The sequence below is a fragment of the Hippopotamus amphibius genome, chromosome 4, assembly GCF_030028045.1.
Source record: "Hippopotamus amphibius kiboko isolate mHipAmp2 chromosome 4, mHipAmp2.hap2, whole genome shotgun sequence".
Taxonomy (NCBI): domain Eukaryota; kingdom Metazoa; phylum Chordata; class Mammalia; order Artiodactyla; family Hippopotamidae; genus Hippopotamus; species Hippopotamus amphibius.
Window position 1 is genome coordinate 93,810,560 of NC_080189.1, and position 16,903 is coordinate 93,827,462.

At 36.2% G+C, this 16,903-nt stretch overlaps 1 protein-coding gene across 3 annotated transcripts in view; it reads right to left on the reverse strand.

Moving 5' to 3' along the window:
• Positions 1 to 16,903, reverse strand: part of CACNA2D1 (calcium voltage-gated channel auxiliary subunit alpha2delta 1) — a 587,574-nt gene that overhangs the window by 369,094 nt on the left and 201,577 nt on the right. For all 3 annotated transcript variants that reach the window (XM_057730987.1, XM_057730986.1, XM_057730985.1), the window contains exon 2: positions 7,612 to 7,693. In XM_057730987.1, coding sequence (XP_057586970.1) covers positions 7,612 to 7,671 — 60 coding nt within the window. In that variant the 5' untranslated portion in view covers positions 7,672 to 7,693. The remainder of the gene's footprint in view (positions 1 to 7,611; positions 7,694 to 16,903) is intronic.

The window sequence follows — 16,903 nt, forward strand, 5'->3', positions numbered from 1 at the left end:
TAACAAGAAGGATACAACAGTCTCTGTTAACAAAGAGTTTGGATTTCCCTAACATCCTTCTTTATAAGAAGACACAACATGTTAGAATTGAAATAGAAGGGGAAGTATGGAGCAATGTCAGATAATGTGGGTGAGATTTCGAAATGCATGTATTGTTAACACTGAAGGAACAGCCAGTGTACCTTACATGGACCTAAGAGGAGTCTGGGAGGCTTACAAAGCATCAGGTAAAGCTGTAAGAAACACCTAACATTATATGTTGGGGGAGGAAGGCACAGAAAAGAAAATGTAGCCTGGAATTCGTGTTACGTCCAAAGGCTGCAAATGTCTCTGTGTTCAGCCATGGGGAGCAGAAGATACAGAGCAAGTCAGGCCTTTCCTGTCCATGGGTCCCAGGGCTAGTACTAGAGTGAGCCAAGTGAGGTACCAAGGGCACAAAATTCTAGGAGCCACAAACTCACTCTGAGGATTGTGCAAGTTTACGACCCTCAGAACAAGTGCACCTCCTCAAATTCTTCCCTTTCAGGGCATTATGTGTCTCACATCAGTCCAGGTTCTGTCCCCACCTGTCCCCTGCCAGGAAAAAGAAACCTATGTAGAATGAGGAGGAACTCTACCTCTTCCAAAATACAGTCTTCACATCTGCTTGCTAAAACCAAATCTGTTCTGCTTCAGGGCTCAAGGAGTTTTCTAAGACTTAAATAACCAAGTGGAAATAACTACCAACCCCTTCCTTTTGTAATAAAAAGGAGTCTACAAGAAAATCTTGGATTCCTAAAGGGAAAGGGGGTAGTGTGAAGAAAATAGTACACAAAGACGACAACAAAACTCCCAGAGGATTGTAACTTGCTTCCACTGTTGTGCTTTGCTTTCCCCAGGGCAGAGGCAGTCAAATGCAGCAACTCAGGATTTCTGACATATTTGCAGAGTTCTGTTTCCTTTTAACATAACTTCTTGCGAATTCAGAAAGGCATTTTATAGAAAAAACAAACAGAAATTTGTATTCAATTTATTTTTAGAAACCTTTTTCATAAAGCTAATTCTTATTGTTATAGAAACCATTAGAGTATCTGATCATTTAGATATTGGTTGAAATTTAGGTATAACTTTATCATGAAATATTTTATTAATGTATTAAATGAAAAAATGGTTTCTAGTGAATGCTTTATGAACTTAACTGTTTCCAAGAATATTAAGACCACTTTAATTCCTAAAATGTTATCTATTTATTAATATACAATCATCATCCTCTCCATCTGCCAGCATGATAGCTAAAAAAGTGTAAAGTCTTCACTTTACTGAAAGAAATTGCAGAAAACGTAAACAAATGGAAAGACATCCTGTGTTCATGGAATGGGAGAATTTATATTGTTAAAATGGCCATACTATCCAAAGCCATCTTTAGATGCAACACAACTGCCATCAAAATACCAAAGGGATTCTTTACAGAAGTAGAAGAAACAATCCTAAAATTTGTTTGAAATAACGAAAGACCCCAAATAGTCAAATCAATCCTGAGAACAAAGAACAAAACTGGAAGTATCACATTTTCTGCTTTCAAACTATACTACAAAGCCATGGTAATAAAACAGTATGGTACTGGCACAAAAATAAACACATAAATCAATGGAACAGAATAGAGACCAGAATTAAATCCCAGTATGTACAATCAACTAATATTCCACAAGAGAGCCAAGAACACCCGAGGGGAAAAGGATAGTCTCTTCAATGAATCATGCTGGGGAAACTGAAAAAACAAATGCAGAACAGTGAAAATGGACCCCTATCTCACACCACTTGCAAAAATTAACTCAAAATGGAAGGACTTAAATGTAAGAGCTGATACCATAAAAATCCTAGAAGAAAACACAGGCAAGAGGCTCACTGGTAATGGTCTTAGCAATGATTCTTTGGACACAATGCCAAAAGCACAAATGACAAAAGCAAAAATCAACAAATGGGACTGTATCAAACTCAGAAGCTTCCGCACAGAAGAAAAAAGAAATTAAAAGGAAAAGGTAGCCTACAGAATGGGAGAAACACTGGCATACTAAATATCATAAAGGGTTAATATGCAAACTATATTGAAAAACTAACACAACTTAATAACAACAACAACAAAAATAATCCAACGGAAAAAAGGGTAGAAGAAATAGAAATTTTTTCAAAGAGGTCGTCAATGAGCAACAGGCACATGAAAAGATGCTCAATATCACTAATCATCAGGGAACTGCAAATAAAAATGACAATGAGATATCATCTCACACCTGTTAGAATGGCTGTCATCAAGAGACAACAAGTGCTGGCACACTACTGGTGGGAAGTAAATTAGTCCAAAACACTATGGAAAACAATACGGAGGGTCCTCAAAAAATGGAACATAGACCTACCATATAATCCAGCAATGCTGCTTCTGATATACCCCAAATTAAGAAAACAGGAGTCTGATGAGACATATGTACCTTCATATTTATTGCAGCACTATTCATAATAGCCAAGAAATGAGAACAACCCAAATGCCTACCAATGGATGAATGAATACAAAGATGTAGTATATAAACAATAAAATATTATTCATCTATGAGAAAGGAGGATATTCTTCCATTTTTAACAACATGGATGGACCTTGAGCACATTACGTTAAGCGAGATAAGCCAGACAGAGAAAGACAAGTACTGTATATCACTTACATGAAGAATCTTAAAAAAATCAAGCATGTTAAAAAAAGAAAAGAAAAAAAAAAAAAACAGAGTAAAGTTGGGGTTACCAGGGGGCAGCTGGATAAGATTAATAATGTTTAAGGGTACAAACTTGTAACAAATACTAAAATAGTGATAGGGATTTAATGTATAGTTTACTGAACACAGACAATAATATTGTACTACAAGTATGTAATGTGATAAATATCATTATAATGGCAACCACATTAAAAAATATAAATGTATCAAAGTAACATGATGTACATCTTAAATTTACACATCAAATTTATCCAATAAAAGGTAAATAAAAGTAATACAATGTATCCAAAAAATTCTATAATTCAAATTGTTTAAAAATATATATATGTTTCATAATCTGAGGGTCTTTTTATTGTTTTTTGGTCTATGACCTTATTCTTGTTTATGTTTAAATATACTTATTACCTTGCGTTTTGTATTAACGTATCTTTAACAGATTTTTAGATATAGCTCTTCAAATAATAATATCTATCAGTGGAAGACTACTAGTTATCCTCCACTCTTTGTTCTGCCCTCTTCCACTGTGAGAGAGTAGGCATATGACTACCCAGCTAAAGACTCCATTTCTCTGACTCCTTTCCAGTAAGATGCGGCCATGAGAATAAGTTCTGACCACTGGATGGGAGCAAAATATCTTACCCTTACAGTGACTGCGTACCTGCTCTTCTAGTCTCTCTGCATGATGGCTGGGAAATGACCAACTGAAAGGATCACCCCGGACCCAGGAAGGAAGCCATATGCTGAGGATGGCAGAGCCACTCTGCTGACCCTAGATGGCTCACCTCTAGATTGTCATACAAGAGAAAAATACACGGTTATCTTATCTCTTTGTTACAGTGGTTCCGCCTGTACCTCCAACTAATATAATACTATACCCTCAATTAATACAACTAATGAATGACATCTGTCAAGTTCTAATTATAGGCCAATAACTATTTTATATGGATTATGTCAACTATGTCAGCAACTCCATGAGATTAAACATCTTGATCACAAAGCTATCAACTGGAAGAACCACAGGTCTTTAAGATTTTTTAAAAGGATATGCTATAATATTCTATAAAAAAAAAAAAAGTATATTTTCTTTAGTTAGAAGACCATGAAGACAAAATCAGAAAAAACTTCCTGTACAATCCATAGCAATTCTTTCAATGGATATACACAAAAACCATTTCTGTGCACGTTAACAATAATAGAAGTTTTTAAGTTCTGCATGTAAATTTACATCTTAGAATTTCCTTCTACATTTTTCTCTTCAAAGAAACTAAAATGGAAATGTTCATGAGCAGATACTTGGTGGGGATCTTTGACTTCTTCTTTATGTCTTTTATAAAAAGAGCAGTAGCATAACCAGATATATTATCCGTGTACCTAACTGGGGATCTGCTCACCTTCTCAAAATACAAGTGACAGTATAAAAAGGTAAAATATTAACATATATCCTAAAGCATAACAAGACTCTTTTCAGTGCTGGAGTTATATTCCATTTAGTGGTCATATAGCTTAGAACAAATAATTTCTTCCTGCATATTAAAGATGATGATATCCACTTCACAAGGTTGTCCTGAGGATTAATAAGATAATGGATATAAAGGGTTTAGGACAGCACTGGAACTAATTTAGAAAAAAAAAAAAAGTAGTCCTTCAGTTGTATTTAAAGGTTCTGATATATTAAGTACTATACTAAGAAAAAGTATAATGCATTATCTCTTTCTCCTAATTGTATTTTTTCTTTCCTAAATTATTTAATCTACTTTGTGGATAATCATACGCACCCAAGGACATGTGTATTCTTCCAATACGTGATTAGAAATGGAAAAATCCAACAAAAGATATCTTAAAACTTGAATGCATCAGGGCTAATAGTACTAGGCCTAGTCATTCTTTTTTTTTTTTTAATATATATATTTGATCTTTGTCCCCAGTTCCTGGCACATAGCTCCTTGGAGAGATGAGTGTCTTTTGTACACTAGTGACATGACTGGTGGATGAGGGCCTGCAGAAAGCTTCAGGATAGGGGTGGTGGCCAGAAAGACCAAGCTTTGATTAGAAGCTTGGAACTTTCAGCCCAACCCCCAATCTCCAGGCAGGGGAGAGGGGCTTAAGACTGAGTCCAATCACCAGTGGCTGGTGATTTGATCAATCATGCCTACATAATGAAACTTTCTTAAAAACTCTTAAACAATGGGGTTTAGATAGCTCCCAAGCTGGTGAACACATCGAGGTGCTGAGAGGGGCCTCCAACTCCATGGGGACAGAAGCTCCAGACCTTGGGACGCTTCTGGACCTCGTACTATGTTCCCCTTCATCCGGCTGTTCATTTGTGTCCTTTATAATAAACCAGTAAACATAAGTAAAGTGACTTCCCAGGTTCTGTGAGCCATTCTAGCAAATTATTGAACCTGAGGAGAGCATAGTGGGAAGCCCTGATTTATAGCCAGGTCAGGAGTACAGGTGATCTAATACCTGTGACTGGTGTCTGAAGTGAGGACAGTCTTGTGGGACTGAGGCCTATTCATTCTTACTCTTTAACAGAAGTTAGTCAGGTACCTGGGCAAAATCTCTAATTTTTAAAGTTAAAGTGCTGCATTTTTTCAATATTATTTATCAATCTTCCCTGGCCTAATATTTTATGATGCCATAAAGTCATTTTTGTAAGACTGCAAAGACGTCCTATTTTAGCTATGTTCCCTCATTGCAGCTGAGCCTGCAGGTGAAAAACAAGATGTGTCCTGTGATGCAGTAAAAACTACTCAATAATTTGGGAAGAATCATCATTTTTTAAAATATTGAATTTCAACCCAGAAACCTACTAAATTCCTCTATTTCTTCAACTTTTGATCCTCACCAAGCATAAAACACCCCCAGTCTCAACACGAAGTTCACGCTCAAGCCTGGTGTCCTTCAGCTAGTCTGTGCTTTAAGTTCCTGTGGCCAAAAAGAAATGCATCCCTTTTGCCCCCATCATGGACCACCTTCCCTCTGGGCAAAAGGAAAGAGGCATGTGGACTCATTAATCTATCTTCTTGTCCCCTAATACTTAAGTTCTTCTTCCAATAGTAAATTCTGCTCTCTTTCCCTCCCTTGTTACATGCATGTAATTCTTTTATTTGTATTTTTTCCGTCACTGTAATGAGGTACATTCCTCATAAACGCAACATTGTGGGGATTTTCTTCCATCCTCTCCATTCTATTTTGTTATCTTAATTTAGACAAGGCCATTTACTCTTCATCAATATTTATGCTCTTCTTAGTAATCTACATCTCGTAAAGCATATGGAAATCAGGAGAGACTTTTCTTTTTCTTGAGGATTCATTGAAAAAAGCAGATTTGGCAAGAGAGGATTCACATATTAACAGAAAAAGTAAAAAAGAGGTCAGCCAAGAAAGTGGTTTTTGAGGCTAGAGAAACACTGTAGGAGTAAAGGAGAGCTCCCAAGAGCACTTTACTTTTAATTTCAATCTGTCATTAAAAAGAGTTATATAACTTTTCACCAGAATCTGTCAATTCTCATTTCTTTTTTTCTCATTCCACAAACACCATCACTTTCATAAAGGCTTACTTATTACCCTCCACACTTTCATATTCTAATTTATTCTCCCACAGTGAATCATTGCAGATCCCAAACATCAGCTTATAGTAGCCTTCAAGCATCTCTGCACCTTCAGAAAAGGAGATTTTGATTACTAGCGTGTCAGTTCTCTGAGGAGAGGAACTGTGTCTCTGTCAACCATTCGTAGCCTGCACAGTGCCTGGGACATATTATGTGCTCAATAAATGTTCATTAGAATTAATTTGATCATTGCTATTCACAAAGAACACTTTTCATTTCAAAATATATTCCTTATGCCATCTCATAAATATTTAAATTTACTCAACATACTCTGAAACCTACAACTGTTTTATAAAGAGATTCTGGAATAATATTTTGAAATATATGCTTAGAAAGGTTTCTTTATGAAGTCTTATTAATACACAAGGTAACCATCCATTCTAGTTTCTCCCAGAGAGGAATATTCACATTTAAATACTCATATAATAAATATTCACGTATCATACATGAAACCACTTTTATCCCATTTCACCTCATTGATCAACCACATTTTTGGAAAACAAAACACCTCACTGCATCACTAAGAACACAAGATGAAGGTACTTTCAAATTGTTAGATTACTTACATTGAAATGGAAGCAGTGAGACTCTAAAGAAATGATGTTTAATTTTTAATAAATCTTACAGAAGCTATACATGTACATGCGCTTACCCAAGGAAAATGATCTCTTTAAGATGCTACACAAATACTTATATGTTGCTATTATTTTCAAAAATCATTTGAGTGACATTCATAGTCATTTCATAAATCATAAGAAAAACAGTCTTTCATAGTGTCTCCCTTTCTTGCACAAAAGTCTGAGTTACCCATCTCAGTGATTCACTCTAGTCTCTAGGCATGGCTATAGACATTGTAAACCACTTTTAAAAATAAAACCTACCCTCAAAGAATGAAGATATATTCCCACTGAGGATATTCAAAAGAATCTATCACAGGGCTTAAAGTCTCCACTACATCAGAGATTCTCTGAAGAAGGGAGGAAACAGGACACCCCAATTTGAATTTTAGGGATGACTATATATCACATGAACTCATGTAAGGGAGAGCTGTATATAAACTGTAAAGTGTGGTGAGAACATCTCACTAATGATTAGGGATGGCAATAACTAGCAGCACCAAGAGTCCCTCTCAGATTCTCACTATGAGATTCACATGAAAAATTGTGTCCTATTTATAATATATTAAGGCAGTTTCTTAGAAGAAAGAACTGCATTCAAATTAAAGAAATAATTAGTAAGTTTGGGGAGACTTTACTCACATCGACAAGCTGATTGACTCCACTTGCTGTTTTTGCCAGGGTGACAAGGTCTTCCTGCATCTTATCCACCCATGACTTGATGCTGCAGAAATCAGAGAAGAGAATGTTCTGTCAGACCTCTGGCAAAGTAAGGCCACAGACTGACATTCTATATGCACAGATTATCCGCAGATAATTCATTAAATTACCTTTAAATCTTTCTCCTCCCTCCTAGTTCCTACTATGCTACCCACCCCAGCCCAGTTTTAAGTGACAAAACCAATGAACTTTTACCTCTTCAACCTCTTAGGATGCTCAAATATCCCCAAATCAAAAAGAGAAAAATGACAAATAAGGGTAAATATTTGCTTAATTTTTATGAATATTCCATTAAAAACAAGTTACTAAATGGAAAATTCTAAACTAAAGTTCATCCTTTAGCTTGCAAGCCTTCTTAATACAATACTAAGAGTGTGCTAAATGTAGAATATTTGAAAAGTGCCAGAAAAATGAGAAATATTTTAAAATTTCTTATAATTCCAATACCCAAGAATAATCACTCTTAACATTTTGATGTATTCCCTTCAAGTCTTTTAAAATTCTTTCACAAGGTTGAGCACATATTATATAAAATTCACATATCTTTTTTTCCATTGGTCACATGGTAAATACTCTTCCATATCATTACAAATATTTTATAAACACTGTATTTTTTTTTTTTTTGGGGGGGGTACATCAGGTTCAATCATCTGTTTTTATACACATATCCCCGTATTCCCTCCTTTCCTTGACTCCCCCCACCTTGAGTCCCAACCACCCTCCCTGCCCCAGTCCTCTAAGGCATCTTCCATCCTCGAGTTGGACTCCCTTTGTTATACAACAACTTCCCACTGACTATTTTACAGTTGGTAGTATATATATGTCTGTGCTACTCTCTCGCTTCGTCTCAGCTTCCCCTTCACCCCCCGCCCCCTCCCATACCTCGAGTTCTCCAGTCCATTCTCTGTATCTGCATCCTTATTCTTGTCACTGAGTTCATCAGTACCATTTTTAGATTCCGTATATGTGAGTTAGCATACAATATTTGTCTTTCTCTTTCTGACTTACTTCACTCTGGATGACAGATTGTAGTTCTATCCACCTCATTACATATAGCTCCATCTCATCCCTTTTTACAGCTGAGTAATATTCCATTGTATATATATGCCACATCTTCTGTATCCATTCATTTGTTGATGGGCATTTCGGTTGCTTCCATGTCCTGGCTATTGTAAATAGTGCTGCAATAAATATTATGGTACATGTTTCTTTTGGGATTATGGTTTTCTTTGGATATATGCCCAGGAGTGGGATTACTGGATCATATGGTAGTTCTATTTGTAGTTTTTTAAGGAACCTCCAAATTGTTTTCCATAGTGGCTGTACCAACTTGCATTCCCACCAACAGTGCAGGAGAGTTCCCTTTTCTCCACACCCTCTCCAACATTTGTTGTTTCCAGACTTTGTGACGATGGCCATTCTGATTGGTGTGAGGTGATACCTCATTGTGGCTTTGACTTGCATTTCTCTGATGATTAGATAAACACTGTATTTTAATGGCCACTTAATATTCCATTACCCCTAAATCCCATAATATACTTGACCATACTCCTTTTCTAAAAGATAGCTAGAATGTCATCAGCTTTAACTGCTAAAAATTTCACCGTAACAAATATCTTAGTACATAAAGCTTAAAAGTATTTCATTTTCTTAGCTAGACTCTTAGATTTGGAATTACTGGATCAAGGCCTAAGTTTTAAAGAAACGGTTTTAAGCATTAAAATTATGATTGACGGTTCCAGTTCAAATCCTTTTCATGTACAGCTGAGCCTTGAACAATGATGGGGGTTAGGAGTGCCAAGCCCCAGGCAGCTGAAAATCCACAAATAACTTTACATCAGCCTTCCACATTCGCGGTACATTCGTGCTATGGCATCCACAGATTCAACCAACAATGGATCATGTAGTACTGTGCATTAACTGAAAAGCAATCTACTCTAAGTAGATTGATGAAGTTTAAACCCATGTTGTTCAAGGGACAATTTATATGCTTTAATATATATAACTTACATAATTAATATATAATTAATAAACTAAATTACTGTAAAGGAGATCTTAAAATACAAGCTAAGAATGTCAGGACATGTTAGAAAACTCTAAGCTGTCATTAGAGATTACCAAATACCACACAATTTTCCCATTCTAATAAATCTAATTTGCAGTGCCTTCATGTATTTCATTTATTCATCCTCATGCTGCAAAAAGACCTAGTGTGTGTTCTTTTCTGCCCATGCAAAAATAAGAAAACTAAAAGAATTAGCCCTTACACTAATAAGAACAATAGGAAATGATTTGCATCTGAATTTGAACTTCTCTCTCTCTATATATGGTATGTGTAGCTATCTTTGCTTATTTATTTTATTCTTTGGATTTTATTAATACTAAACATTTTCCCTTTTTTTTCTGATTGACAGTTTTCCCTTTTTCTTTTTTCATTGACAGTGTGATTTATGTAGTTTCAGTATACTACAGTAGCATACAAACAATTTATACATTTAAAAGGGAACTGTTATATATGTTCATTTGACAGTGAACATAAACTCTCAAATGAACATATCTATGAAACAGAAACAGACTCAAAGACATAGAGAACAGATTTGTGGTTGCCAAGGGTGGAGGGAGGAGAAGTGGGGGAGAGAAGGATTAGAGGTTTGGGATTAGCAGATACAAACTATCATACTATATAGCATGGATAAACAAGATGCTATTGTATGGCACAGGTAATGATATTCAATGTCCTGTGATAAACCATAATGGAAAAGGATACTGAAATATATATATGTATAACTGAGTCACTGCTCTCTACAGTAGAAATTAACATAACATTGTAAAACACCTATACTTCAATAAATTTTTTTTTTTAAAAAAAGGTAACTCTTCTGTCATGAGAGCAAGCTGTAATTCAAGGACTGGAGCCAGTTTCTCCACCGCAGCGCTGGCTCTGTCCAGTTAGCATCCACACTGAACGGAGCCCCCTCTCTCCTGTCTGTCCGCCTTTTCAATGGAATGACAAGGAGGCATGTTTTTAAAAATGTCAAGGAGCAGAAATCATATCTGTTGATCCCACCAGGAACCTCTAAACGCACAGGTTCTTTAAAGCATGTTAGAGAATGAACCGTTCAGTGGGTCAACTTTGTGGAAGAACAACAACCCTGGTCCCTTCCCCCAGTTCTCCAGAAGTGTGTTAGTGGCTCTCAAACATTTCAGAAAAACTTGCTTTGAGGAAAATCACAGCTTTCTTGATTAGTATCTAAAAGGCCCTTATGCACATTTTCACTTAGGAAACTGATCGCGCAATGAAGAGTAACACTGAACCATTCCCTTACCCTAAACGACCACCATTCTGCATCTAAAATGGAAGGTGGCTGCTTCGCCTCTCTCAAGAGAACTGGTTCTCATTATTCCAAGACCTGGCTATGTTCACTGGTTTCACTGCATTGACTTCCACCCCTACAAGAGTGGGGCAGAAAAATGCTGTTTTGAAAATGAACTTTATATTTTATCAGTGCTTTAATCATGAGGATTTAACCACATGTGTCTTCTCCTTAGGCAGAAATTTCAATAGTACTGCAAGGTCATCCACTTTTTTTCTGATAAATTGAAATACAACAGTATTAAAAATTAAATGTGGAAAAAGTTTAGCATGGGAAAGGGATTTAAATGAGGTCTATACAGGAGAACATATAAAAGAATAATGAACTGATAAACTAAAGAGGAAGAAGAAAAACTGAAAATTAGTCATGAAAAAGGATGAAATGCCTTAGAGGAAAATACAGAGGCTTGATTTACATGTGACACAAACTAGCTGTAAATGAAATACATAAAAGCAAGGGGTACTTTCACACAAATGAAAATAAGGAAGAATATTTATTGAATCATGCTATATGGATATGATTTTAATTATCAGAAAACAAAAAATAAATAAATGGGAAAAGGATGTAAAGTAAATGATGCACACCACATTATTCTAATATACTTTGTACTACTTATATGCTGGTATATATATTTGAAAAATATTATATGCTAACTAATATTCTTATTACTCTGTTAGAAAAGTATAATCGTGATCCATTTTTACATTAAGAACAAAAAATTACAGTAGGGAATGGGTAGGAGGAAAAACCATGGACATCATTTTCTAATTCAGATGAGACGATTTCATTTCTCCAAGCAATTACTGGACAAAACCCAGAGAAAATGAATCATCTCTTCTCAAATATAATTGCCAACACCGACAAATAGTAAGAAGTGATACATGTCTTTGGCTGGGAAACCAAGACAAATACTATATATGTATAAAAAAAAACTTAACTCCTGAATTCTGATTTATGCTAAACCGATCCAAAACATGCCTTCTAACTTGACACCTGAGTGTACTGTCACTGCCAGTGTGCATTGGCGTGAACCTGTTTTGGCTGAAAAGCAATTCAGGGCCCGTCCAGTCTGCTCTGCCCTACTGACAAGCTGTCAAGAACACTTTATAGGAGCAAAGATTATTTTTTAGAGACATGAGGTATTACCTGGTTTTCCTAAAATATATAAGCACTCTGCCTTTCAAACCTAGAATTATAAGATTATAATGGCTCGGAAATAAGTGAAGATCTCATTAATCACGAAAGTGAAAAATCACATAAGGGAGAATATTCACATGGGCAAATTCTCTATTGGTCTTTCTCTCTGTAGGTAAACTGTCAAGCACATGTGTATAATCACTAAGCACTATTTTACTAAATGTCTCCAGAAGGCACTACAATATGTTGCAGAAATTCATAGAGGATATAGTCTTTTCAGATAATAAGATATGAACACAGCACTCCACGAGGAAGAATTTGTTGTTTCTTCTTCGTCAGCCCATTCAACAAGAAATTCCTGCTGGAGAAGGTACTAAAAGCTGGTGGGCAGAAATGAAAGGTACAGACATGCCTTACACTCTAATTGGGCTTAAAACTGGGTCTGGCATGAAAGAGGCAGAAGAGAACAAGAACAAGAATAAGGTGGTGCAGGGGAGGGAAAAGTATCTTTTTCTCCTACCTTTCTAAATTCTTGACAGAGCAATGTAATAAAAGACAAATTAACAAGTGACATGCATACAAATTTATTTTTTACATGACACGGGAGCCTTCATAAGGAAATGAAGACCCCCCCCCAAAAAAAATGGTTAAACCTGAGTGTGTTTGTGCTAGGTTTGCTGAAGAGTAGAAAGATATGATGGGACAAAGACTATGAACTAAATACAGTAAACTGGGGGAAACTTAACAAAGGCTGTTCGTTCACATTTCTCCTTCTGCCTCATGTCTTCAGAGATGAGGATGCTCCTTTCTCCCAGGTATAGGGAAGGCAACATGAGGGGAAGGTCAGAAAGTCCTTCCTGCATATGCCACTTCCCAAATGCCTTCAGCTTAAAATATTCAATAGGCCATGTATCCATAGTTTAGGGTAGCACGTCCTGAATCCCATCAGTAGGATATGCTTCAGGAACCAGAAGAGTCACCTAAAGTTTATTAGATAGTTTTGTAGGGAGGTGGACAGAGGAGGCTTTCTGGGCTACTTAAAGTGAGATTTGAAAGACAAGTGGAATTTGACAAAATCGAGAAGGGAAGGAAGTAAAAACAAAGGCAGAGGGAATGTCAAACATGACATAGTCAGTAACCACAAGTAGGCTGTATGGCCAAAGTCCAAGGTTGTTCAACAAATGTATGGGGGGCAAGAATGGTCGGGAAGAAATTCAGGCAAATAGCTGGCCAGACCCAGGGTATTAAATAACATTCTGAAGCTTTTAGACTGTATCTTCAAAATGATGCAGAGATAATGGAAAAGGTGGAGTTAGTGAGTAACAAGATCAATTAAGGGTATATGAACATGATAAAATAATTTCTCTGACAGCCCAGTGGGTGGTGGGTTAAGAGAGAACAGAAAGTGAGCAGGGAGGGGCTTAGATAAGACCTAAGAAATGAGTAGGATTCAAACTAGCTCAGTAGTAGCAAGTATAGAGAGGGAAACAAAAGGGAGACTAAGCAGAAGAAACCAGCTCAACAAAACTCTGAAGGATGGATGGCAGGATTTCACATGCAACTGGATTTAAATAGTGAATGGGAGGAAAGATTTGAAGATGATTCACAAAGTTCCTCAGTTAGACAACGATACGACATTTTTTTATAGAAAGTACAAAAGGAAGAACAATTTGGAGGGATATTGATGAATTTGTTTTCATTGGTTCAGATAGAGATGTTTTTGAGCGATTCATGTATAGAAACCCAGTAGGCAACTGTGAATATACATAGATTTGAAACTCTCAGAAGATAAGTTTCCATAGTGTTTAAAGATCTGGTACTTACCAAGGACAGAGGTAAATCAATGCATAACTCACACAGGAGAGTTTTTAGAGGGAGGAAGGAAATACACAGTAGCTAGAACTCTGGAAAATAACATTTAAACAAGAGACAGAGGAATCTGAACAGTGGCAAGAGAGAAGGGAATCTGAGGACAATGGCATCACAAAAGCCAGAGAAGGCAAGAGGTTCCAGCGAGTCATCAAATAAGATGAGAGAAACTTATCTTACATGTGAAGAGAGTGAGAGACCAGTGTGGAATCTAGGAAAAAATGGAGAACAAGGATTTAGTGCTCCTTTTTGTTTTTTAATCGGAGAGATATAGGCGTGGTTCCATGCAAAAGGGGAAAGGCAAGGAGAGAAGCAGACATTGCAGATTCAGAAAAGAATGTGTAACTGAATGACAGGGCAAAGTCCTTCAAAAGACTCCAGGTTCATTCGGCTTTTTCTTATTCACCCCCCACATTCCAAACATGATAGGGTGAAGGATGAGTAAAGAAACAACAGGAACACAGGAGAAACCTAGTCCATGGCTGGAAGGGAGGTTTCTTTTTCCGTGGAGACTGAAGGGAAATTGTAAAAGGTTTTAGGTAAACGGAAATAACTACAACCAGATTAAAAACTCAAAACAGCTTTACTTATTGGTCTCAATTTTTTTTTTCTTTTAAATAAAGGAGACAGAGTCATCTGTTCAGAGATAGGCAGGAGGTGGGGTAGTTGAAAAGAAAGTCAGAGGTTTAAAAAGAACAATGACTGGAGAGTATTTAAGGACAAGCCCTATACTGGAGGTCATCAGTTTTCATCAGTACTAATCAGCATGACTGTGATTTTCTCTACCAGTACTAGGCTAAAGAGGGCAAGACGGAGAAAAAGGCAGTCAGATGAATATGGGGCAGATACCAGTAGGTGGGAAAGATGGACAAGGAAAAGTGCAAGGAAGGGCCTGAAAAGTTTAAGATCTCTATTAATTCTAAATAACAAAAACTATCAAAAATACTCATTAAAATGTTACAGTATTATAATCATATAAAATACTTATTTCCTAAGCACTTTTCTTATGGAACCAAAAATGCTATTATAATATTTCTAGGAAAGTATGAAAATACTGTATTGCCAAACTTCAAATTTCTCATCATTTTAGGGTTTGTAGCCTAATGATCCCATAAAAGAATATGCTGTAAGACTAAATGAAGTGGCCTGAACACATACTCCATGCTTAAATCACTTGAAACAACATATAGTTTCTGAAAGAAACTAATTCCTAAAATCACTGAGATAAAATGAACTGCTCTCAGAAAGTTCAATAGTTTGTTTGAAAATGTTTTTCCTAGAAAGAAATATATATTACAATATCTGAGGAACTCAAAAAAAGTTAAATCAATGTATATCTGGTTATATAGATACAACAGAACTTGACTAACAGGTATACTGTTTCCATGAGAAAATGCATTGGATTTTCAAACTTGTGATGTCAGGAACACACTTAACTCTGCTTGTGAGAAATGTAACTCCCTGATTTCAAATGTCAAGTGGTAACAGAGGCTTCAAGGTTACGAGGATAGGACTTGAGCATGATAGGTAGTCAGAAGAGTAAGAATGTATGGTATTTGTAGAGGAAAATGGTGAGAAGCTCCAGAGATTGGGTATGTAGCCAATGCATGCATGCAACAAAACTACTTCCTCTCTCTCTGTTACCCCAGTCTCCCAATTTTCCACTGCCTTTTGAAACCCTGTGTTTCTTTAAGTTCGTACAACCCTAAAAATTCAAAATCTCATGACTTCAATTACCCCTTTTACATACATAATTCCTACATTGGAGCCCCAGTTCTGCCTTAACTACCATTTGCTAGATCACTCCCTTTTGATTTTCCGCCATTCTTTTTCAAAGTATCTATAAAACTGAACTCAAAATCTTTCCTCCCCATAGCACTAATCCTTCTGTGTTCCTTCTCCTTGTTGGCCAACCATCTTCTCAGTCATCCAGTTCCGTGCCATCAATTTCGTCATCATATCTCTCCTTCGATGCTTTGTAAAATAATAGTATCTCAATGTTTTTCCCAATACGTACCTGATAGCTGAATGCATTAAGACCTTATTTCATGCCAACATTCTTGCCACAGTATTTAACATTCACTTTCTCACTTAGTCATCAGAAAAACTAGTGCTCACTTTTCATAGATGAGACAACTTAAAGTTTAGAGGTTTAACAACACAACCTTCTAGCTTCTAATTTTCTACGCCATTTTACTTCCACCAATCTCACACATTTCCATGTCTGTCAACCGTCCATCTCCACATTCTGCTTTTGCTCTATAACCTCTCCCTGAAATTAATCCTCCACCTCTACTGGGAATAAACTTCACAAATACTCTAATATCACCTCTCAGAAGCTCCAAAACTAAAAATATTCTCTTCTATCCACTAAACTCCAAAGCACTTTAATTGTGCTTTGTGCTTATTTTTCTGTAGACTTTCATGATTAAATGGATATACTTTTATTCTCATTTATCACTTAATCCTCAATATTACAGTGCCTTGCATATAGCAGGCACGCAGATATTTACTGAATAAACAGAAAAATGTATTGAAATAAAACATAATTGCAGTATTGTTTTTTAAAATGCCCAATTATCTTAATGCGTGTAGAGTAAGTAATTTATTTACTAAATTTCCTCTTCTCTCCAAAATCCACATCAGAAAAAAATGAACTGCTGGACCCATGCATCTATAAATAGCATTCATTTTTCAACAAGTAGAAGAATTTTAAAATGTGACTTAACACTTTCAAGAAAATTTTAAAATCTTTAGAATGCATACCTTATAATTCTAAATCTTTCAAGTGGACACTGAATTTCATAGGACAAAAATGAAGTCTTGTAATCCTT